The 24,375-nt window shown below is 49.3% G+C and overlaps 1 protein-coding gene across 7 annotated transcripts in view; it reads right to left on the bottom strand.

Annotated features, from left to right (window-relative positions):
- Positions 1-3,393: 3,393 nt before the first annotated feature.
- Positions 3,394-24,375, bottom strand: part of gabpb1 (GA binding protein transcription factor subunit beta 1) — a 149,304-nt gene continuing 128,322 nt past the window's right edge. For 5 of the 7 annotated variants that reach the window (XM_038812950.1, XM_038812948.1, XM_038812949.1 and 2 more), the window contains 2 exons: positions 19,097-19,153; positions 3,394-6,180 (listed from right to left, as the gene is read on the bottom strand). In XM_038812950.1, the coding sequence (XP_038668878.1) occupies positions 6,028-6,180; positions 19,097-19,153 (210 nt within the window). In that variant the 3' untranslated portion in view covers positions 3,394-6,027. The remainder of the gene's footprint in view (positions 6,181-19,096; positions 19,154-24,375) is intronic. The other 2 variants (XM_038812952.1, XM_038812956.1) reach the window with 1 other exon arrangement.

The following is a 24,375-nucleotide window of genomic DNA, read 5'->3' as shown; positions in this document are numbered from 1 at the left end:
GAGAGTCACAGAGAGACTCAGAGAGTCAGAGAGAATAAGAGTCACAGAGAGACACAGAGAGACACAGAGAGACTCAGAGAGTCACAGAGAGACAGTGAGACACAGAGAGACGCAGAGAGACACAGAGAGAGAGAGAGAAAGAGAGAGTCACAGAGAGACTCAGAGAGAGAGAGAGACTCGTGGACACAGAGACTCAGAGAGACACAGAGAGACACAGAGACTCAGAGAGACACAGAGAGACACAGAGAGACTCAGAGTCACAGAGAGACTCAGAGAGACAGAGAGACTCAGAGAGACACAGAGAGACTCAGAGTCACAGAGAGACACAGAGAGTCACAGAGAAACTCAGAGAGTCACAGAGAGACTCAGAGAGTCAGAGAGAATACGAGTCACAGAGAGACACAGAGAGACTCAGAGAGACACAGAGAGACTCAGAGAGTCACAGAGAGACTCAGAGACACAGAGAGACTCAGAGAGTCACAGAGAGACTCAGAGACACAGAGAGACTCAGAGAGGCAGAGAGAATAAGAGTCACAGAGAGACTCAGAGAGACACAGAGAGACTCAGAGAGACTCAGAGAGACTCAGAGAGACACAGAGAGATTCAGAGAGTCACAGAGAGACTCAGAAACACAGAGAGACTCAGAGAGTCACAGAGAGACTCAGAGACACAGAGAGACTCAGAGAGAGACAGAGAGAATAAGAGTCACAGAGAGACTCAGAGAGACAGAGAGACTCAGAGAGAGACACAGAGAGTCACACAAAGAGACACAGAGAGACTCAGAGACACAGAGAGTCACAGAGAGACTCAGGGTCACAGAGACACTGAGAGACTCAGACACACAGAGAGTCACAGAGAGACTCAGAGACACAGAGAGACTCAGAGAGAGACACAGAGAGTCACACAAAGAGACACAGAGAGACTCAGAGACACAGAGAGACTCAGAGAGTCACAGAGAGACTCAGAGAGACACAGAGTCACAGAGAGACACAGAGTCACAGAGAGACTCAGAGAGACACAGAGAGACTCAGAGACACACAGAGACACTCAGAGAGTCACAGAGAGACTCAGAGACTCAGAGAGTCACAGAGAGTCTCAGAGTCACAGAGAGACTCAGAGAGTCAGAGACAGACACAGAGACCCCGAGAGACACAGAGAGTCACAGAGAGACTCAGGGTCACAGAGACACAGAGACAGAGAGAGAAAGAGAGAGACACAGAGAGACTCGTGGACACAGAGAGTCAATGAGACACAGAGAGACACAGAGTCACAGAGAGAGTCAGAGTCACAGAGAGAGTCAGGGTCACAGAGACACAGAGAGTCACAGAGAAACTCAGAGAGTCACAGAGAGACAGTGAGACACAGAGAGACGCAGAGAGACACAGAGAGAGAGAGAGAAAGAGAGAGTCACAGAGATACTCAGAGAGAGAGAGAGAGAGACTCGTGGACACAGAGACTCAGAGAAACACAGAGAGACAGAGAGACACAGAGTCACAGAGAGAGTCAGAGTCACAGAGAGAGTCAGGGTCACAGAGACACAGAGAGTCACAGAGAAACTCAGAGAGTCACAGAGAGACAGTGAGACACAGAGAGACGCAGAGAGACACAGAGAGAGAGAGAGAAAGAGAGAGTCACAGAGATACTCAGAGAGAGAGAGAGAGAGAGACTCGTGGACACAGAGACTCAGAGAAACACAGAGAGACACAGAGTCACAGTGAGAGTGAGACACAGAGAGTCACAGAGAGACACAGTGAGACTCAGAGACACAGAGAGACACAGAGAGTCACAGAGAGACTCAGAGTCTCAGAGAGAGCCAGAAAGAGGCAGAGAGTCACAGAGAGACAGAGAGAGTTACAGAGAGACAGTAAGAATCACAGAGAGACACAGAGTCACAGTCACAGAGAGACACAGACTCAGAGAGGAACAGAGAGACACAGAGACTCAGAGAGTCAAAGAGAGACTCAGAGACACAGAGAGAGACAGACACAGACACACAGAGAGTCACAGTGAGAGTGAGACACAGAGAGTCACAAAGAGACACAGAAAGTCAGAGAGACAGTGAGACACAGAGAGTCAGAGACACACAGAGAGACTGAGAGACACGGAGAGTCACAGAGACACAGAGAGAGACACAGAGCGTCACAGAGAGACAGAGAAAGTCACAGAGAGACACACATAGAGACACAGACAGTCACAGAGAGACTCAGAGTCACAGACAGTCACAGAGAGACTCAGAGAGTCACAGAGAGACAGAGAGTCACGGAGAGTCATAGAGAGACTCAGAGAGTCACAGAGAGAAAGAGAGACATAGAGAGTCACAGAGCAACAGAGAGTCACAGAGAGACTCAGAGAGTCACAGAGAATCAGAGACACAGTGAGACAGAGAGTTACAGAGAGACTCAGAGAGACACAGAGTTACAGAGAGACTCAGAGAGACACAGAGTTACAGAGAGACTCAGAGAGACACAGAGAGACACAGAGAGACACAGAGAGACACAGAGAGTCACAGAGAGACACAGAGAGACACAAAGAGACACAGAGAAACAGAGAGACACACAAATTCACAGACTGACACAGAGAGAGTTAGACAGTGACAGAAAGACACAGAGAGTTAGGCAGAGCCACAGAGAGTCAGAGACAGACACAGAGACCCCGAGAGACACAGAGAGACTCAGCGAGTCACAGAGAATCAGAGACACAGTGAGACAGAGAGTTACAGAGAGACTCAGAGAGACACAGAGAGTTACAGAGAGACTCAGAGAGACACAGAGAGTTACAGAGAGTTACAGAGAGACTCAGAGAGACACAGAGAGACTCAGAGAGACACAGAGAGTCACAGAGAAACAGAGAAACAGAGAGACACAAAGAGACACAGAGAAACAGAGAGACACACAAATTCACAGACTGACACAGAGTCACAGAGAGAGTCAGAGAGTCACAGAGAGAAACACAAATTCACAGACTGACATAGAGAGAGTCAGACAGTGACAGAAAGACACAGAGAGTTAGACAGAGCCACAGAGAGTCAGAGACAGACACAGAGACCCCGAGAGACACAGAGAGACTCAGCGAGTCAGATAAATAAACCGTTGAAAGTTACAGGAAAATCTGATGGAACTGTTTTTAAAAGTGTACATAATTTCAGAAGGACATTTCACTCCAGATCACTTTTGCAAAAAACCACCTCACTCCTCCATAGCGTGGCGTTTAATGGAATCTTGCTGTGCGCAAAATGTGTTTCTTAATTTAAGAACTGAGTCACTGAGTAAAAGAGTGTGTGGAATATTGAGAATTTCTCAGGGCTCTGAGAAGGATTTGGCACAACGTGACAAAAACATTCTAATTTCAAGAATTCGTGCCACTATTTTACACCAGAACATTTAAAAGGCGACATTACTTAAGAAAGATTTTATTTGATACAAAATTATACAGTGTAAGTTTTCTAAACAACTTCATTTATATAATTACCAGCCAGGATCACCTGGGTGGAACCCTCTAGGTAAGAAATTCACTGCAGCTTATAATGCAGCTAATCGCATTTGAATTTACACAGAAACGAGAGGGAGCTGAGCTGTTGGAGCATGAGGTTCTATTTCAAATGACAATGTTTAACATGGACAGTGGATCAGCTCCCTGAGTCCAGCAAATAAACTAATAATCATTGTGAAAATGTCCCAACAAAACAGCAACGGAAAGTACTGGGCATGAAGCTGGAGGACAATTGACATCAGGTCAGGCTACAAAATAATGAATGATTCTCCCAAATCAGTGAAATGCAATAACCAGTTACACAACTGGAATATAAACAGTTTACATTTACACCGCTTCAACAAGCTACAGTATAATGATCAAAGAAAATATACACACATGATCGTCCAGCAGCTGTGCAGCAATGAGGTCTGCAGACACCAGCAATGCAGCGCTAAGACCTGCAGGCATCATCAGCCATGTAGGAGGCATGCAGTTAGCAGTAATGCAGCATGGAGACTGGCAGGCACCAGCAATGCAGCACCGAGACATGCAGGCGCCAGCAATGTAGCACCGAGACATGCAGGCGCCAGCAATGCAGCACTAAGACATGCAGATGGCAGTAATGCAGCACAGAGGCCTGCAGGTGCCAGCAATGCAACACAGAGGCCTGCAGATGGCAGCAATGCAGCACAGAGGCCTGCAGATGGCAGCAATGCAGCACAGAGGCCTGCAGATGGCAGCAATGTAGCAGAGACATGCCGACGCCAGCAATGCACACCGATGTCTGCCGACGCCAGCAATACAGCACCAAGATCTGCAAACACCAGCAAGGCAGCACCAAAATCTGCAGACACCATAAATGCAGCAGCGCAGCACAGATCTGCAGGCAGCAGCAGGCTGCACTGCACTTTCATTTGCTCAGTAAGAAGTCTTACAACACCAGGTTAAAGTCCAACATGTTTGTTTCAAACACTAGCTTTCGGAGCACTGCTCCATTCACCTGAAGGAGCTGCGCTCCGAAAGCTAGTGTTTGAAACAAACCTGTTGGACTTTAACCTGGTGTAACACCTCTTACTGTGCTCACCCCAGTCCAACGCCGGCATCTCCACATCATGGCTACCATCTTTCACTTGGTGTCATTGAAAGGGTTGCTGGTGGTTAGCTAAATTGAGAAGCAGACTTGCTATTTCACACAGATTGAAAATGATTTAACTCTGTAATCTTCGACCAAAGGTAAAGTTGTATTTCACAACTAGACCCTCTATTCACTGATGGGTCTTCTCTACTTTTACTTCCATTGAAATGTAACGGTGGGCGATCAGCCTCTTCCTGATCTCAAGTATAAATCAATACTTTTTTAAAATTCTGAGTACAATATGTTTTTAAAAACCTGCTGTAATACTCTGCACAGCCTTGGTACCAGAGGATGTGGCAATGTTGGGGCTTTGTTGGCATCATTAACAGTTGACGATTATAACCTTCCCTGAACATGGTATTGTCACACATTCAGAGATTCATACAGTGGTTATCATTTCCTCATTAACCAAGTGATTTCTTTGGGAATGTTTCCAGCATTGTGCTGTGTTCCATGTGGAGATCTCCTGTGCGCTGCTTGCATTTCTTTGCCTGGACTGTTTGACTGACGGGTGCGGCAAAGAACAAATCCAACTTATTTTCAAAAGCCAGTTACAAGAATTTTTTACGCTGGTAACGTCATTTTTTCTGCATTTTGTTTTTGTGTAAATACAACGAATGGTGATTATTTGATTTAGATTTAATAAGATGTTAACCAGCTTTGTGACAGTTTATAAACCAAAATTAGTTCCTGACGGTGGGGTTCTGATCGTTCCTACTCTCAGAATAATTATTAAACCATTTCTGAGCATCTGTAACAGAATCTTCAGAACGATTTCAGGAACGGGACAGGCCACTGGCTCGTTTTGTACAGTCACATTTATCCTTTGAAAGCATCAATACCTTCAGGAAGCAGAGTTTAGTAATCCATTTTCAACAGATTATGCAAAGGAGCCACTATCTGATATTACCTGTTCACCAACACAGATCGGGATTTTAATCTGAACAATTTGTGCAGAGGATATCAATCTGCAGAATGCTTTCAGGGGGTTTTTGCCATTACAATATCATTCCATTTTGCAGAATCTTACAGATCCAATTCAGTCCTTGACAATAAAAAACATTCAAAGATAACCTCCCATTGTATCAACACCAAAGTGAGCAGAGCTGGCTGACAGGACGTGTGTGGCTGACTGACGATTTCTAGCTCTGACAGCAGATTGAAGCTTCAGTTGAAATATACAGAAGGCGGTCTCGTTGCCTCAGCTGACCTCACCCTCCAACCTCTTTCCCATCCTCCTTTACATCATTTGGCTGCAGTTGGTGTATCAGGATTTCAAGACCAGAAGCAGGATTTTTGACCTATGCTTTAATCGACACATAACTGGCCTCCTTAATCACAGACGGTCATCCTCCGCTGAGAGTTTGCAACCATGAAATAGTTTGTGATGTGAATCAGCCTTTTCATTTCCTTTTGACAACTTAATGCACCTTTTTGTTTGGGTGCAGATGGCCAAAGGCTTCCAGCTTCTGTCTGTAAGCCTCGGCCTCCTGTTCTTTCTCCAAAAGCTGCTGTCTGTATTTCTGTGCTTCACGATTGGCTTCATCTAGTTGTTTCTGCAACACCTCTTTCTCCTGGAACCAAAACACAAGAATTATCACCAGGGCCTGCCCCATCATTCATCTGCACTGCACGAGCATGTTGGCATACTTATCCATCTAAAGCCTTTCCAAAGGATTGTAGCCAACCCCCTCACCTGGGGTAATTCAAACAAAAAACAGCATTCACCAATGTTGAGTGAACTGATGACAGCCAGGGTTCCTGCTCCTGATCACTGTCCAGTAATCCCTGGGTTAGAGAGAGGGGAAATCAGCCAGGGTTCATGCTCCTGATCACTGTCCAGTGATCCCTGGGTTAGAGAGAGGGGAAATCAGCCAGGGTTCCTGCTCCTGATCACTGTCCAGTGATCCCTGGGTTAGAGAGAGAGAGAGGAAATCAGCCAGGGCTACTGCTCCTGATCACTGTCCAGTGATCCCTGTGTGAGAGAGAGAGGGGAAATCAGCCAGGGTTCCTGCTCCTGATCACTGTCCAGTGATCCTGGGTTAGAGAGAGAGGAAATCAGCCAGGGTTCCTGCTCCTGATCACTGTCCAGTGATCCCTGGGTTAGAGAGAGAAAGGGGAAATCAGCCAGGGCTACTGCTCCTGATCACTGTCCAGTGATCCCTGGGTTAGAGAGAGAGAGGGGAAATCAGCCAGGGTTCCTGCTCCTGATCACTGCCCAGTGATCCCTGGGTTAGAGAGAGAGAGAGAGGGGAAATCAGCCAGGGTTCCTGCTCCTGATCACTGTCCAGTGATCCCTGGGTTAGAGAGAGAGAGAGGGGAAATCAGCCAGGGTTCCTGCTCCTGATCACTGTCCAGTGATCTCTGGGTTAGAGAGAGGGGGGAAATCAGCCAGGGTTCCTGTTCCTGATCACTGTCAAGTGATCCATGGGTTAGAGAGAGAGAGGGGGGGGGATCAGCCAGGGTTCTTGCTCCTGATCACTGCCCAGTGATCCCTGGGTTAGAGAGAGAGGGGAAATCAGCCAGGGTTCCTGCTCCTGATCACTGTCCAGTGATCCCTGGGTGTGAGAGAGAGGGGAAATCAGCCAGGGTTCCTGCTCCTGATCACTGTCCAGTGATCCCTGTGTGAGAGAGAGAGGGGAAATCAGCCAGGGTTCCTGCTCCTGATCACTGTCCAGTGAACCCTGGGTTAGAGAGAGAGGAAATCAGCCAGGGTTCCTGCTCCTGATCACTGTCCAGTGATCCCTGGGTGTGAGAGAGAGGGGAAATCAGCCAGGGTTCCTGCTCCTGATCACTGTCCAGTGATCCCTGGGTTAGAGGCAGAGGGGAAATCAGCCAGGGTTCCTGCCACTGATCACTATCCAGTGATCCCTGGGTTAGAGAGAGGGGAAATCAGCCAGGGTTCCTGCTCCTGATCACTGTCCAGTGATCCCTGTGTGAGAGAGAGAGGGGAAATCAGCCAGGGTTCCTGCCACTGATCACTATCCAGTGATACCTGGGTTAGAGAGAGGGGAAATCAGCCAGGGTTCCTGTTCCTGATCACTGTCAAGTGATCCCTGGGTTAGAGAGAGAGAGAGAGAGAGAGGGGGGGGGGGGGGGGGGGGGGGGGGATCAGCCAGGGTTCTTGCTCCTGATCACTGTCCAGTGATCCCTGGGTGTGAGAGAGAGGGGAAATCAGCCAGGGTTCCTGCTCCTGATCACTGTCCAGTGATCCCTGTGTGAGAGACAGAGGGGAAATCAGCCAGGGTTCCTGCTCCTGATCACTGTCCAGTGATCCCTGGGTGTGAGAGAGAGGGGAAATCAGCCAGGGTTCCTGCTCCTGATCACTGTCCAGTGATCCCTGTGTGAGAGAGAGAGGGGAAATCAGCCAGGGTTCCTGCTCCTGATCACTGTCCAGTGAACCCTGGGTTAGAGAGAGAGAGAGGAAATCAGCCAGGGTTCCTGCTCCTGATCACTGTCCAGTGATCCCTGGGTGTGAGAGAGAGGGGAAATCAGCCAGGGTTCCTGCTCCTGATCACTGTCCAGTGATCCCTGGGTTAGAGGCAGAGGGGAAATCAGCCAGGGTTCCTGCCACTGATCACTATCCAGTGATCCCTGGGTTAGAGAGAGGGGAAATCAGCCAGGGTTCCTGCTCCTGATCACTGTCCAGTGATCCCTGTGTGAGAGAGAGAGGGGAAATCAGCCAGGGTTCCTGCCACTGATCACTATCCAGTGATCCCTGGGTTAGAGAGAGGGGAAATCAGCCAGGGTTCCTGCTCCTGATCACTGTCCATTGATCCCTTTTGTGTTATGTAATTTGGAATAACACAAGCTGCCATCTGATGCAGTTTTGAGTAAACGATGCTCCAGACTTTGAAATAAGTTCAATGTTATTTATTGAACTATTAGCAAAGTTCTTAATGAGTTTGACTCTCTGCTGATCAAAATGTAATAAGTCAGTCTAACTGAACCAGCCTTACTCTAAGCCACGTGCTGGGGATGTCATGCTGATGATATGATGTGGAGATGCCGGCGTTGGACTGGGGTGAGCACAGTAAGAAGTCTTACAACACCAGGTTAAAGTCCAACAGGTTTGATTCAAACACGAGCTTTCGGAGCGCCTGAGGAAGGAGCTGTGCTCCGAAAGCTCGTGTTTGAATCAAACCTGTTGGACTTTAACCTGGTGTTGTAAGACTTCTTACTATGCTGAGGATACACCTTGTCTCACTCTGTAGATGTTGGTCTGTGGAAAGAGGTGGGGTGTGAGTGTCTCATCCCTTTTATAATGAGATACCACCCCTGAGTGTCCTGACTGCTCATTGGTCGTGTCCTATTAGATGTGTTCATTAGCTGCATGTTTGCAAATCATGACATCTCCACTTTTTTTTATGTTTTGTTGGCGTATCGTAAAGTATTTACATGTGAATGAGTCTGTCTAACGTGACTGACGGAGGACAACAGAACAGAGGAAACAAAACAAATGTTCATAAGTCCAGTCTCTGAGGTTTGCATCTGATCCTGGACGACCGCCGAAGAGGTGGCGGGGGGACGACTGCGCTTTGACAGGCGGGATGGAAGCCTGACTGGTGTCCTCGTGGTGCGAGGTATCAGGAGGCGGCAATTCAGCATATGGAAATGGAGGAGAAAGTGGCTGCGGGCAGGTAACTTTGCGCAGTGCCCGTCAATTCCTTCGCACGATGGAGCCATCAGCCATACGTACAACATAAAAGCGGGCACGGCCTGTCGAACGACAGCCGGGCAGACCACCCACCATCCGGTATCTTGATCCTGACAGTGTCTGCCGGGGATAGCACGGCCAGGTCGGCGGCATGGGCATCATGGCCCTGCTTTTGAAGGTCTCTGAGCTGCTGCATCTTCTGCAGCACCGGGAGGTGATCCAGGTGTGGGCAGGTGAATGGCTGGAAGCTTCGTCCGCAGGTCCTTGTTCATCAGGAGTTGAGCCAGTGACATGCCAGTGGACAATGGAGTCGCCCGGTACGAGAGCAGTGTAAGGTGTATGTCAGAAGCAGAGTGCGCGGCCTTGCAGATGAGCTGTTTCACAATGTGCACCCCTTTCTCGACTTATCCATTGGACTGCGGATAGTGCGGACTGGAGGTGACATGCTGGAAATTGTACGACCTGGCAAACGTGGACCATTCTCGACTGTTAAAGCACAGGCCATTGTCGCCCATGATGGTGATTGGGATGCCGTGCCTTGAGAACGTCTCCTTACAGGCTTTGATGACGGTCCGAGAGGTGAGGCCCGGGAGCTTCTGCACATCAGGGAAATTCGGGAAATAGTCGATGATCAATATGTAGTCACGACCATTCGCATGAAAGAGGTCGATGCCAACCTTGGACCACGGAGAGGTCACTATGTCATACTGTTGGAGCGTCTCCTTGCTGTGCGCTGGCTGGAACCGCTGACAGGGAGCACAGTTCAGGGCCATGTTGGTGATGTCCTGGCTGAGCTTGCTGGGCTCTGCGTCTGCAATTCTCAACGCCCAGGTGTCCCTCATGGATTTGGCGGAGCACGAAGCTCTGGAGACTGAGCGGAATGACAATTCTGTCCAGCTTGAGGAGGATACCATCAATCACCGTCAGGTCATCCTGCACATTGTAAACTTGTGGGCACTGCCCTTTCTGCCAGCCATTGGTGGGGATGTGGATGACGCGCTGCAGGAGGGGGTCTTTGGCTGTCTCATCACGGATGAGAACTACCTTCTCATCTGTTGCACCTGCGATTCGATGTGCTGGATGATCTCCAGCGGCTAACTGGACGAGTTGACGGAGTGAGACATTGCATCAGCGATGATGAGCTCCTTGCCAGGTGTGTACACCAAGTTGAAGTCATACCTCTTAAGTTTAAGCACGATTCTCTGCAACCGGGACGTCATGTCGTTCAGGTCCTTGTGGATGATGTGGACCAGAGGCCTATGATCCGTCTCGACAGTAAATGTTGGCACGCCGTAGACATAATCATGAAATTTGAGGATGCCGGTGAGAAGACCCAAGCATTCCTTCTCAATCTGAGCATATCTGGTTTCAGTGGGCGTCATTGCCCTTGATGCCTAGGCTACTGGTGCCCAGGATGATGTGTCATCTCGTTGAAGCAACATCGCCCCAATGCCTCCTGACTTGGAATCTGTGGATATCTCTGTCTCCCGGTCTGGGTCGAAGAATGCCAGGACGGGTGCAGTGGTGAGCTTGGCTTTCAGCTCCAGTCACTCTGTCTAGTGTGCCGCCTTCCACTCAAAGGCAGTTGACTTTTTCACCAGGTTGCGTAGGGCCGTGCTGTGTGTGGCCATGTTTGGAATGAACTTGCCCAGAAAATTGACCATCCCCAAGAAGCGCAGCACCGCCTTTTGTCCTCGGGGACCTTCATCGCCTCGATTACCTTGATTTTGTCTGTATCCGGGCGCACACCATGCTATCAGATCTCGTCGCCTGGGAACTTGAGCGTCGATGTGCCAAAACAACATCGGAACCTGTTTAACTTTAGGCCGTTGGCACGTACATGGCGGAATACCTTCTGGAGATGGGACACATGTTCTTCAAGGGTCGTGGGCCATATGATGATGTTGTCCACGTACACACGAACCCCTTCAATGCCTCCATCATCTGCTCCATGATGCGATGGAATATCTCCGATGCCGAGATGATGCCAAATGGCATGCGATTGTAGCAATATCTGCCAAACGGTGTGTTGAAGGTGCAGAACCTTCTGCTGGACTCTTCCAGCTGGATTTGCCAAAATCCCTGTGATGCATCCAATTTGGTGAAGAAGCAAGCGTGTGCCATCTCACTTGTTGAGTTCCTCCTGCTTCGGAATGGGGTAGTGTTCCCGCATGATATTCTTATTGAGATCAATGCAGATGCGCAGGTCTCCTGAAGGCTTTTTTACGCACACCATCGAGCTGACCCAGTCAGTCGGTTTGGTGACCTTGGATATGATGCCTTTTTGCTGAAGACCCTGGGGCTGTGCCTTCAGGCTCTCTCTCAGTGGAGCAGGGACTCGTCATGGTGCGTGGACCACTGGCTTGGCATCAGGTCGCAGCAGAATCTTGTATCGATACGGCAGCGTGCCCATCCCGTTGAACACATCTGGTTACTGGGCGAGGATGTCGTCGATGCCGGCCTGAAGATCCACATGGGAGGATGTCGTGGTGTAAACCCTTTGAACGAGGTTCAGCTGCTTGCAGGCATGCGCACCAGGTAGGGATGCTCTGAACGACTTAATAATTTCAAAGCGTAACTGTGTTTGTGTGTGTCGGTTGGATACGTGCAGATGGCAGGATCCCAGTGCTGTGATGGCATTCCTGTTGTAATCCAGGAGCTTGCAGGCAGCTGGAAGGACCGTGGGAGGCTTCTTAATGCGTCTGAAGTCTGTCTGTGAGAGGAGGTTGGCAGAGACACCGGTGTCCAGCTTGAACTGGATGGAGCTGTGGTTGACCTTCATCACTGCTCACCATTCATCCTCGGAATCCACAGCTAGGATGGATTGGACTTGCGATGTGTGTGGTGTGGCATATTCACACTTTGTAATAATGCCCATACGGTAGGGGTTGTCCAGGCATTCAGCATCTGGATCCGTTGCACTGCTGGGATCAGAATCCTGTCGGCGTTGTTGCACACTCCGGATGGGCCATCGACGGAATTGGGAGCGCTGGCTCCTGACTGGTGGGGCAGATCTGCACAGGGCTGCATAGTGGCTGGCTTCCCGCAGTTTAAACAGCGTCTGCCTCTTGCAGGACAGTGTTTCTTTAAATGGGCTGTGCCACAGTTTGAACACGTCATGACGTCGGCGTCCTTGCACATGCGCAGTGCGGTTCTCAAGATGTCTGCATCTGCGCAGTGCGGGTTTCAGCCGCTTCGTTCACATCGCGCATGTGCCGGGCCCCGGGAAGAGCGCGCGGCATGTGCCGGGGCCCGGGAAGAGCGCGCGGCATGTGCCGGGCCCCGGGAAGAGCGCGTGGCATGTGCCGGGCCCCGGGAAGAGCGCGCGGCATGTGCCGGGCCCCGGGAAGAGCGCGCGGCATGTGCCGGGCCCCGGGAAGAGCGCGTGGCATGTGCCGGGCCCCGGGAAGAGCGCGCGGCATGTGCCGGGCCCCGGGAAGAGCGCGCGGCATGTGCCGGGCCCCGGGAAGAGCGCGCGGCATGTGCCGGGCCCCGGGAAGAGCGCGCGGCATGTGCCGGGCCCCGGGAAGAGCGCGCAAAATGGCCGCTTTCATCAATGCTGAGGCGCTGCATCCGGGAGATGGCCTGTACACTCTCCACCTCGTGGGAGGCTAGTTTATCATTTTCTGCCGTTTTGTACTGGAATAGCAATTTTCAGCGTGCGCATGCACTGTGCATGTTTCAATCGTGACTGGCAGGGTCATATGCTTGATCTTCAGGAACTGCTCTCTCAGAGCATCAGAGTGAACTCCAAAAACAATTTGGTCTCTGAACATGGAGTCAGTGATATCGCTGAAGTTGCAGGACTGCGCTAGCAGTCTAAGGTTAGTTAAAGATGAGTTGAAGGATTCGTCTTTACCTTGCAATCGCTGCTCGAATATGTAGCGCTCAAAGATTTTGTTGGTGTCCACCTCACAGTGGCTGTCAAACTTGCCCAGGATAGTCTGAAACTTTGTCTTGTCCTGGTCTTCTGCAAAGTGAAAGGAGTTGAATATTTCCAAGGCGTGATCACCCACTGTGGTGAGGAAAAGAGCTATCTTCCGTGCATCAGATGCACCATTGAGGTCTGATGCTTCGATGTAAAGCTGACATTTCTGCTTGAATGTCCGCCAGTTGGCTCTGAGATTGCCGGAGGTCCTGAGCTGGTGAGGAGCCTGAATCTTTTCCATTGTGCCGGTCTCCATTCGCTGGTCATCACGGATATTGCTGAGTTGAACTAACTAGATTGAACAGACTCCTAGTATCATGTTGTGTTACATAATTTGGAATAACACAAGCTGCCACCTGATGCAGTTTTGATTAAACGATGCCCCAGACTTTGAAATAAGTTCAATGTTATTTATTCAACTATTAGCAAAGTTCTTAATGAGTTTGACTCTCTGCTAATCTAAATGTAATAACTCAGTCTAACTGAACCAGCCTTGCTCTAAGCCACGTGCTGGGCTGTGATGCTGAGGATACACCCTGCCTCACTCTGTAGATGTTGGTCTGTGGAAAGAGGTGGGGTGTGAGTGTCTCATCCCTTCTATAGTGAGATACCACCCCTGAGTGTCCTGACTGCTCATTGGTCGTGTCCTATTCTATGTGTTCATTAGTTGCATGTTTGCATATCATGACAATCCCTGGGTTAGCAAGAGAGGGGATATCAGCCAGGGTTCCTGCTCCTGATCACTGCCCAGTGATCCCTGGGTTAGAGAGAGGGGAAATCAGCCAGGGTTCCTGCTCCTGATCACTGTCCAGTGATCCCTGGGTTAGAGAGAGGGGAAATCAGCCAGGGCTACTGCTCCTGATCACTGTCCTGTGATCCCTGGGTCAGAGAGAGGAAATCAGCCAGGGTTCCTGCTCCTGATCACTGTCCTGTGATCCCTGGGTCAGAGAGAGAGAAAATCAGCCAGGGTTCCTGCTCCTGATCACTGTCCTGTGATCCCTGGGTTAGAGAGAGAGGAAATCAGCCAGGGTTCCTGCTACTGATCACTGTCCTGTGATCCCTGGGTTAGAGAGAGAGGAAATCAGCCAGGGTTCCTGCTCCTGATCACTGTCCTGTGATCCCTGGGTCAGTGAGAGAGGAAATCAGCCAGGGTTCCTGCTCCTGATCACTGTCCTGTGATCCCTGGGTTAGAGAGAGAGGGGGAAATCAGCCAGGGTTCCTGCTCCTGATCACTGTCCAGTGATCCCTGGGTTAGAGAGAGAGGGGGAAATCAGCCAGGGTTCCTGCTCCAGATCACTGCCCAGTGATCCCTGGGTTAGAGAGAGGGGAAATCAGCCAGGGTTCCTGCTCCTGATCACTGCCCAGTGATCCCTGGGTTAGAGAGAGAGAGAGGAAATCAGCCAGGGTTCCTGCTCCTGATCACTGTCCAGAGATCCCTGGGTTAGAGAGACGGGAAATCAGCCAGGGTTCCTGATCCTGAACACTGTCCAGTGATCCCTGGGTTAGAGAGGGGAAATCAGCCAGGGTTCTTGCTCCTGATCACTGTCCAGTGATCCCTGGGTTAGAGAGAGAGGGGAAATCAGCCAGTTCCTGCTCCTGATCACTGTCCAGTGATCCCTGAGTTAGAGAGAGGGGAAATCACCCAGGGTTCCTGCTCCTGATCACTGTCCAGTGATCCTTGGGTTAGAGAGAGAGGGAGGGGAAATCACCCAGGGTTCCTGCTCCTGATCACTGTCCAGTGATCCCTGGGTTATAGAGAGGGGAAATCAGCCAGGGTGCCTGCTCCTGATCACTGTCCAGTGATGCCTGGGTTAGAGAGAGAGGTGAAACCAGCCAGGGTGCCTGCTCCAGATCACTGTCCAGTGATGCCTGGGTTAGAGAGAGAGAGGGGGAATCAGCCAGGGTTCCTGCTCCTGATCACTGTCCAGTGATCCCTGGGTTAGAGAGAGAGAGAGGAAATCAGCCATGGTCCCTGCTCCTGATCACTGTCCAGTGATCCCTGGGTTACTGAGAGAGGGGACATCAGCCAGGGTTCCTGCCCCTGATCACTGTCCAGTGATGCCTGGGTTAGAGAGAGAGGGGAAATCAGCCAGGGTTCCTGCTCCTGATCACTGTCCAGTGATGCCTGGGTTAGAGAGAGAGGGGAAATCAGCCAGGGTTCCTGCTCCTGATCACTGTCCAGTGATCCCTGGGTCTGAGAGAGAGATCGAGTCTCGGATCGAGTTTTCAGGATCCTTAAGTGGGAGGGGGAGCAGCCCCAAGTCGTGGTCCACATAGGTACCAACGACATAGGCAGGAATTCAGGGAGCTAGGGTGGAGACTTCGATCCAGGACAAACAGAGTTATTATCTCTGGGTTGTTACCCGTGCCACGTGCTAGTGAGTCGAGGAATAGGGAGAGAGAGCAGTTGAACACGTGGCTGCAGGGATGGTGCAGGAGGGAGGGTTTCAAATTCCTGGACAATTGGGGCTCATTCTGGGGTAGGTGGGACCTCTGCAAACGGGATGGTCTACACCTGGACCAGAGGGGTACTAATATCCTGGGGGGGAGGTTTGCTAATGCTCTTCGGGAGGGTTTAAACTAGTTCAGCAGGGGATTGGGGACCTGAATTGTAGCTCCAGTACACAAGAAGCTGAGAGTAGTGAGGCCATGAGTAAGGTTTCGAAGTTGCAGGAGTGTACCGGCAGGAAGGAAGGTGGTCTAAAGTGCGTCTACTTCAATGCCAGGAGCATCCGGAATAAGGTGGGTGAGCTTGCGGCATGGGTTGGTACCTGGGACTTCGATGTTGTGGCCATTTCGGAGACATGGATAGAGCAGAGAGAGGAATGGTTGTTGCAGATGCCGGGGTTTAGATATTTCAGTAAGCTCAGGGAAGGTGGTAAGAGAGGGGGAGGGGTGGCATTGTTAGTCAAGGACAGTATTATGGTGGCTGAAAGGATGTTTGATGAGGACTCGACTACTGAGGTAGTATGGGCTGAGGTTAGAAACAGGAAAGGAGAGGTTACCCTGTTAGGGGTTTTCTATAGGCCTCCGAAAAGTTCCAGAGATGTAGAGGATTGCAAAGATGATTCTGGATAGGAGCGAAAGTAACAGGGTAGTTGTTATGGGGGACTTTAACTTTCCAAATATTGACTGGAAACACTATAGTTCGAGTACTTTAGATGGGTCTGTTTTTGTCCAACGTGTGCAGGAGGGTTTCCTGATGCAGTCTGTAGATAGGCCAACAAGAGGCGAGGCCGTATTGGATTTGGTACTGGGTAATGAACCAGGACAGGTGTTAGATTTGGAGGTAGGTGAGCACTTTGGTGATAGTGACCACAATTTGATTACGTTTACTTTAGCGATGGAAAGAGATAGGTATATACCGCAAGGCAAGAGTCATATCTGGGGGGAAGGCAATTATGATGCGATTAGGCAAGATTTAGGAAACATCGGCTGGAGAGGAAAACTGCAGGGGATGGACACAATGGGAATGTGGAGCCTGTTCAAGGAACAGCTACTGCGTGTCCTTGATAAGTATGTACCTGTCAGGCAGGGAGGAAGTGGTCGAGCGAGGGAACCATGAGTTACTAAAGCAGTTGAAACACTTGTCAAGAGGAAGGAGGCGGCTTACGTAAAGATGAGACGTGATGGTTCAGTTTGGGCGCTTGAGAGTTACAAGTTAGCTAGGAAGGCTCTAAAGAGAGAGCTAAGAAGAGCCAGGAGGGGACATGAGAAGTCTTTGGCAGGTAGGATCAAGGATATCCCTAAAGCTTTCTATAGGTATGTCAGGAATAAAAGAATGACTAAGGTAAGAATAGGGCCAGTCAAGGACAGTAGTGGGAAGTTGTGCGTGGAGTCCGAGGAGATAGGAGAGGTGCAAAATTAGTATTTTTCGTCTGTATTCACACAGGAAAAAGACAATGTTGTCGAGGAGAATACTGAGATACAGGCTACTAGACTAGAAGGGCTTGAGGTTCATAAGGAGGAGGTGTTAGCGATTCTGGAAAGTGTGAAAATAGATAAGTCCCCTGGGCTGGATGGGATTTATCCTAGGATTCTCTGGGAAGCTAGGGAGGAGATTGCTGAGCCTTTGGCTTCGATCTTTAAGTCATCTTTGTCTACAGGAATAGTGCCAGAAGACTGGAGGATAGCAAATGTTGTCCCCTTGTTCAAGAAGGGGAGTAGAGACAACCCCGGTAACTATAGACCAGTGAGCCTTACTTCTGTTGTGGGCAAAGTCTTGGAAAGGTTTACAAGAGATAGGATGTATAATCATCTGGAAAGGAATAGTTTGATTAGACAACACAGTTTTGTGAAGGGTAGTTCGTGCCTCACAAACCTAATTGAGTTCTTCGAGAAGGTGACCAAACAGGTGGATGAGGGTAAAGCAGTTGATGTGGTGGATGTGGATTTCAGTAAAGCGTTTGATAAGGTTCCCCACGGTAGGCTATTGCAGAAAATACAGAGGCATGGGATTCAGGGTGATTTAGCAGTTTAGATCAGAAATTGGCTAGCTGATAGAAGACAAAGTGTGGTGGTTGGTGTGAAATGTTCAGCCTGGAGTTCAGTTACTAGTGGTGTACCACAAGGATCTGTATTGGGGCCACTGCTGTTTGTCATTTTTATAAATGACCTGGAGGAGGGCGTAGAAGGATGGGTGAGTAAATTTGCAGATGACACTAAAGTTGGTGGAGTCGTGGACAGTGCAGAAGGATGTTACAAGTTACAGAGAGACATAGATAAGCTGCAGAGCTGGGCTGACAGGTGGCAAATTGAGTTTAATGCAGAAAAGTGTGAGGTGATTCATTTTGGAAGGAATAACAGGAAGGCAGAGTACTGGGCTAATGGTAAGATTCTTGGTAGTGTGGACGAGCAGAGAGATCTCGGTATCCATGTCCATAGATCCCTGAAAGTTGCCACCCAGGTTGAGAGGGTTGTTAAGAAGGCGTAGGGTGTGTTAGCTTTTATTGGTAGAGGAATTGAGTTTCGGAGCCATGAGGTCATGTTGCAGTTGTACAAAACTCTGGTGCAGCCGCATTTGGAGTATTGCGTGCAGTTCTGGTCGTCACATTATAGGAAGGATGCGGAAGCATTGGAAAGGGTACAGAGGAGATTTACCAGGATGTTGCCTGGTATGGAGGGAAGATCTTATGAGGAAAGGCTGAAGGACTTGAGGCTGTTTTCATTAGAGAGAAGGTTAAGAGGTGACTTAATTGAGGCATACAAGATGATCAGAGGATTAGATAGGGTGGACGTTGAGAGCCTTTTTCCTCGGATGGTGATGTCCAGCACGAGGGGACATAGCTTTAAATTGAGGGGAGATAGATATAGGACAGATGTCAGAGGGAGGTTCTTTACTCAGAGAGTAGTAAGGGCATGGAATGCCCTGCCTGCAACAGTAGTGGACTCGCCAACACTAAACACATTCAAATGGTCATTGGATAGGCATATGGACGATGAGGGAATAGTGTAGAGGGACTTTAGAGGGGTTTCACAGGACGGCGCAACATCGAGGGCCGAAGGGCCTGTACTGCGCTGAAATGTTCTAGGGGAAATGAGCCAGGGTTCCTGCTCCTGATCACTGACCAGTGATCCCTGGGTTAGAGATAGGGGAAATCAGCCAGGGTTCCTGTTCCTGATCCCTGTCCAGTGACTCCTGGGTTAGTGAGAGCGGAAATCAGCCAGGGTTCCTGCTCCTGATCCCTGTCCAGTGATCCCTGGGTTAGAGAGAGAGAGGAAATCAGCCAGGGTTCCTGCTCCTGATCACTGTCCAGTGACTCCTGGGTTAGTGAGAGCGGAAATCAGCCAGGGTTCCTGCTCCTGATCACTGTCCAGTGATCCCTGGGTTAGAGAGAGCGAGAGAGGGGAAATCAGCCAGGGTTCCTGCTCCTGATCACTGATAAATAAATATTTGAGTGTTTACCTCTGAGAATTGCACCGTGTGTAGAGTACAGCTCTCCATGCCAGAACTCTCTTGTATCTAATGGACAGGGAAAAGAAAGAAGAAAAAAATCACAAAATGACAGAGAAGAAAAAGACAAAATTTTTAGGGAAAATAATGGGTTTAATTGCTTTATTTGTACTCAACCAGTGAGTTATGATTTAGCTCCTCACGAACAAGTAAATATATCGCCCATAAATGGGGCATTTACTGAAGTGACAGAGATGAAATGCACGGTTTTATTTGAAGAATGGAGTATAATTTACTTTGACTTTATTATTCCCTGTCCTGTACCTTCACACGCCAGAGATGGTCAGCCGAGTTGCCACCATCTGGGTTTCATCTCTGAATAACTGGCTGTTCTGTGAAGGCAGGATCCGAGTGATAATGGGTGCTGAAGCGTCTGGGCTCGATTGAGACACTCTCACAGGTATGGTCTCAGGTGTGAGAGCTCACCTTCATACAACCATGCTTCCAAACAAAATCCACCAGTCTCCGTCTCGAAAATGTCAGTTCATCCCAGCATTTACAACCTTTTCAGGTCCACTTTCTGATTTCTATTATCGTCATCATTTTCGCTCCCAAATGGCCCAGTTCTAATTTTAAATGATGCCCCATTGTTCTCGATTCCTCCATCAAATCACCCTTCAATCTTCTAAACACTGACCAAGTTGATGCAGTAAGAACAAAACATCTGGAAATACTCAACAGGTCTGGCAGCATCTGTGAAGAGAAATTGAGTTAATGTGCTGGATTCTCCTTTTTGGAGACTGAGTATCCACGCCGTCGTGAAAACTCTGATCTTTTACACCAGGAAAACTGGCGTCAAAAGGCCATCGCTGCCTGTTTTGCTGGGGGCTAGCAGGCAGCTGGTGGAGCTCGCAGCTCTAGCTGCCGATACGGCCCCCCGCACTTCTGGGTCAGAGGCCATGAATGCGCACGGCGGCAGCCTGCAGCGGCCGCACCGTGCTCCATGGCGGACTCAGCCCACGGACCCGGACCGCCCAAGTAGTGCCCTGCATCGGCTGCTTGCGCGCCCCGGACCGCCTGGTCGCATTGTCCCCAGCCCCAAATGAAGCCCCCCCCCCCCCATTGGCCCTCCTCTGACTGTGGCGGCCCTGGACTGAGACCGCAGCCGCCTCGCGAGATTCCTGTACGGCCGGGACTAAGAGAGTCCCACGCCATTGGGAATTCGGCCGGTAGGGGACAGAGCATCGCGGGGGTACCCCACGAGTACCCCAATTTTCAGGGGGCGGAGAAGTTAAAAAACCGGTGCCGCTCCCGATTTCAGCGCCAAAGCAGATTCTCGGCCCCATCACCGAACGTGATTTTGGAGTCGGGGGACAGAGAATCCAGCCCAATATCTCACGTCAATGACCACAACACATTTTTTGTTTTTATTTCAGATTTCTACCATCTGCGGTATATGGTTTTGGACAAGTTTTTTTAAAAGTGTCCATATCAATTATCCCCCTGAAACCCTGGTACCCACTCTGCAGCCAATATTATAATACAGAGCACAGTTACTCCGAGTTCACCTGTACAGAAAGCAACCCATACAGCAAATGGAAATGCTTAACCAGTAAGGGAATCCAGGGTTATGGGGATAAAGTGGGAACGTGGAGCCATAATCTTAATGAATAGCACAGCAGACTCAATGGGCTGAATGGCGTACTTCTGCTCCTATGTCTCATGATCTTATGCTGCATTTGCCTTGAGAGATCTGGAATAATAAAGTGATGTTGTTGGACGCCACTGCTTTTAGTGATCAGCAAGCATGGACATTATCTCCACACATCCCAGTCGCTCACTATTGAGAAAATCTTCTCATTTGTCTTTCTCAAATCCTGAGTGGATGACCTCACAGTGAACGCCATCTCTCCAGTCATTTAATCCGTAGCTACCAATTTTGGGCTCATCAGGAAAACATCATAAATCATAAGACACATTGTTCACACAAGTAGATATTTCTGACTGCCTCTCCAAAGCAATTTATAATTCTTTAACAGTAAGTAATTGAAGGAGATGCTGGCTGATTGAGATTAAAATTTAGTTAATGAGACATCAGAGCAGGAGTCCAGGCTGAACTGTATTGAACCAGTTGACCTCCGAGATGAGGGCAGTACAATTAGCACATCCTGAAAGCAAGAGCTGTCAGAGATCGCTCTCCTAGTACCCATCCAAGAGCTGTCAGAGATCGCTCTCCTAATACCCATCCAAGAGCTGTCAGAGATCGCTCTCCTAGTACCCATCCAAGAGCTGCCAGAGATCGCTCTCCTAATACCCATCCAAGAGCCGTCAGAGATCGCTCTCCTAATACCCATCCAAGAGCTGTGGTGGATGGAAAATTTTCAGACTGGAGACCAGTTACCAGTGGTGTACCACAGGGATCAGTGCTGGGTCCTCTGCTATTTGTGATTTTTATCAATGACTTGGAGGAGGGGGCTGAAGGGTGGGTCAGTAAATTTGCTGATGACACCAAGATTGGTGGAGTAGTGGATGAGGTGGAGGGCTGTTGTAGGTAAGGATGAGAAAACAAGGTTCAGTTGGGTCGCTTGAGGGTTACAAGGTAGCAAGGAATGAGCTAAATAAAAGGGTTTAGGCGAGCTCGGAGGGGGCATGAGAAGTCTTTGGCGAGTCGGATCAAGGAAAACCCCAAAGAGACATTGATAGGATGCAGAGCTGGGCCGAAAAATGGCAGATGGAGTTTAATCCTGATAAGTGCGAGGTGATTCATTTTGGCAGAAAACATTTGAATGGGGATTGCAGGGTCAACGGCTGGGTTCTGAGGAATGTGGAGGAACAGAGAGATCTTGGGGTTCATGTCCACAGATCTCTGAAGGTTGCCACTCAAGTGCATAGAGCAATGAAGAAGGCCTATAGTGTGTTAGCGTTTATTAACAGGGGGCTCGAGTTTCAGAGCCGCAGGGTGAGGCCACATTTGGAGTATTGTGAGCCGTTCTGGTCACCTCACTATAGGAAGGATGTGGAAGCATTGGAAAGGGTGCAAAGGAGACTTACCAGGATGCTGCCTGGTTTGGAGGGTAGGTCTTATGAGGAAAGGTTGAGGGAGCTAGGGCTTTTCTCTTTGGAGCAGAGGAGGATGAGCGGTGACTTAATAGAGGTTTATAAGATGATGGGGGTAGATACAGTGGACGTTCAGAGACTATTTCCACGGGTGGATGTAGCTGTTAGAAGGGGGCATAACTATAAGGTTCGGGGTGGGTGGAAGATATAGGAGGGATGTCCAAGGTAGGTTCTTTACTCAGAGAGTGGTTAGGGTGTGGAATGGACTGCCTGCTGTGATAGTGGAGTCAGACACTTTAGGAACTTTCAAGCGGTTATTGGATAGGCACATGGAGCACACCAGAATGACAGGGAGTGGGATAGCTTGATCTTGGTTTCGGACAAAGCTCGGCACAACATCGAGGGCCGAAGGGCCTGTTCTGTGCTGTACTGTTCTAAGTTCTATTTAAGACGAGATAACTGCTTTCGAGGGTTTTTACTGAGGGGGTCATTAGTCGGTAGAATTTCCTTCCCAAGACAGCAGGGCAGACTGGTTAATTGAACAAATGCCAGGCTCAGTTAGGCAGCTTTGCGATTAGCAAGGGAGTCGAGGGTTCTGAGGGGGACAGATGGGAAGGTGGAGTTGTGGCTGGCAGAGCAGGCTCGAAGGGGAATGGTCCACTCCTGCCCTAATGCGTTTAACTAGTAACACAGGTAACTAACTTTCCTCAGTTCCATGGCGCACCAACAATTCCGTGGTCCAAATGTTCAAGCTTATTTTGAATGTTTCATAGCTTGGTTTTAAAATATGTTGATATTTGGGTTGGGTCGGGGAGGAAGCTGCGGTATGAGTTGAGCAAGGTGACAAGGATTTGATGATTGTGTGATCTTCATATCACCTATTTCCAGAAGCTCTCACTGACCACATTATACTTTCCTCCCCCTCCCCAAACAGCCAAAGACCAAATGTTGCCCTTTGTAAGATGTTCAAATACCCATGTGTTCACGTAATTCAACTCAACGTCACTTTACTAGATCAAACCTCACTTTATAAGTTGCTTTCTTTCCTCTGAGGTTATCTGCAGGTCTTTCTACAGAGGACTTTAAATTATTGAAACATCAGTGATTTTGGAGAATATGCTGAAGGAAATCTACGCTTTATGATGCTATTATATATAAGGTCACCCATTGGAGTTTGTGTAACTATATTGTACCACTACAGAATCCAACACTGCAAATTCCAAGCCTGAACAGTAACACGATAAGGAAGTGCTCAATGAAATGAAATGAAAATTGCTTATTGTTACAAGTAGACTTCAAAATGAAGTTATTGTGAAGAGCCTCTCGTTGCCACGTTCCGGCACCTGTTTGGGGAGACTCACGCGGCTGCCGTGTTCTGCATTACAAGTTATGGGACAGTTGCCTTCATGAGTGTTGGATTAGATCATAAGAGCAGGGAGGTTTTTTTTGGGGGGGTGGGGGGGGGGGGGCATGGTGGCGCAGTGGTTAGCACTGCTACCTCACGGCAACGAGGACCCGGTTCGTTCCTGGCCCCGGGTCACTGTCCATGTGGATTTTATGGGCGGCACGGTAGCACAGTGGTTAGCACTGTTGCTTCACAGCGTCAGGGTCCCAGGTTCGACTTGCGGCTTGGGTCACTGTGCGGAGTCTGCACTTTAACGTAGAATATTACAGCGCCGTACTGGCCCTTTGGCCCTCGATGTTGCGTTGACCTGTGAAACCAATTTTAAATCCATTTACACTATTCTATTATCATCCATATGTCTATCCAATGACCAGTTAAATGCCCTTAATGTTGGCGAGTCCACTACTGTTGCAGCAGGGCACTCCACGCCCTTACTACTCTGAGTAAAGAACCTACCTCTGGCATCTGTCCTATATCTATCTCCCCTCAATTTAAAGCTATGTCCCCTTGTGCGAGCCTTCCTCATCCGAGGAAAAAGGCTCACTGTCCACCCTATCTAATCCTCTGGTCATCTTATATGCCTCTATCAAGTCACCTCTTAACCTTCTTCTCTCTAACGAACACAGCCTCAAGTCCCTCAGCCTTTCCTCATAAGATCTTCCCTCCATACCAGGCAACATCCTGGTAAATCTCCTCTGTACCCTTTCCAATGCTTCCACATCCTTCCTATAATGTGGCGACCAGAACTGCACACAATACTCCAAATGCGGCCGCACCAGAGTTTTGTACAGCTGCAACATGACCTCATGGCTCCGAAACTCAATCCCTC

Source organism: Scyliorhinus canicula, chromosome 12 (genome assembly GCF_902713615.1).
Source record: "Scyliorhinus canicula chromosome 12, sScyCan1.1, whole genome shotgun sequence".
NCBI lineage: Eukaryota > Metazoa > Chordata > Chondrichthyes > Carcharhiniformes > Scyliorhinidae > Scyliorhinus > Scyliorhinus canicula.
This window is presented reverse-complemented; position numbering and strand designations above follow the sequence as displayed.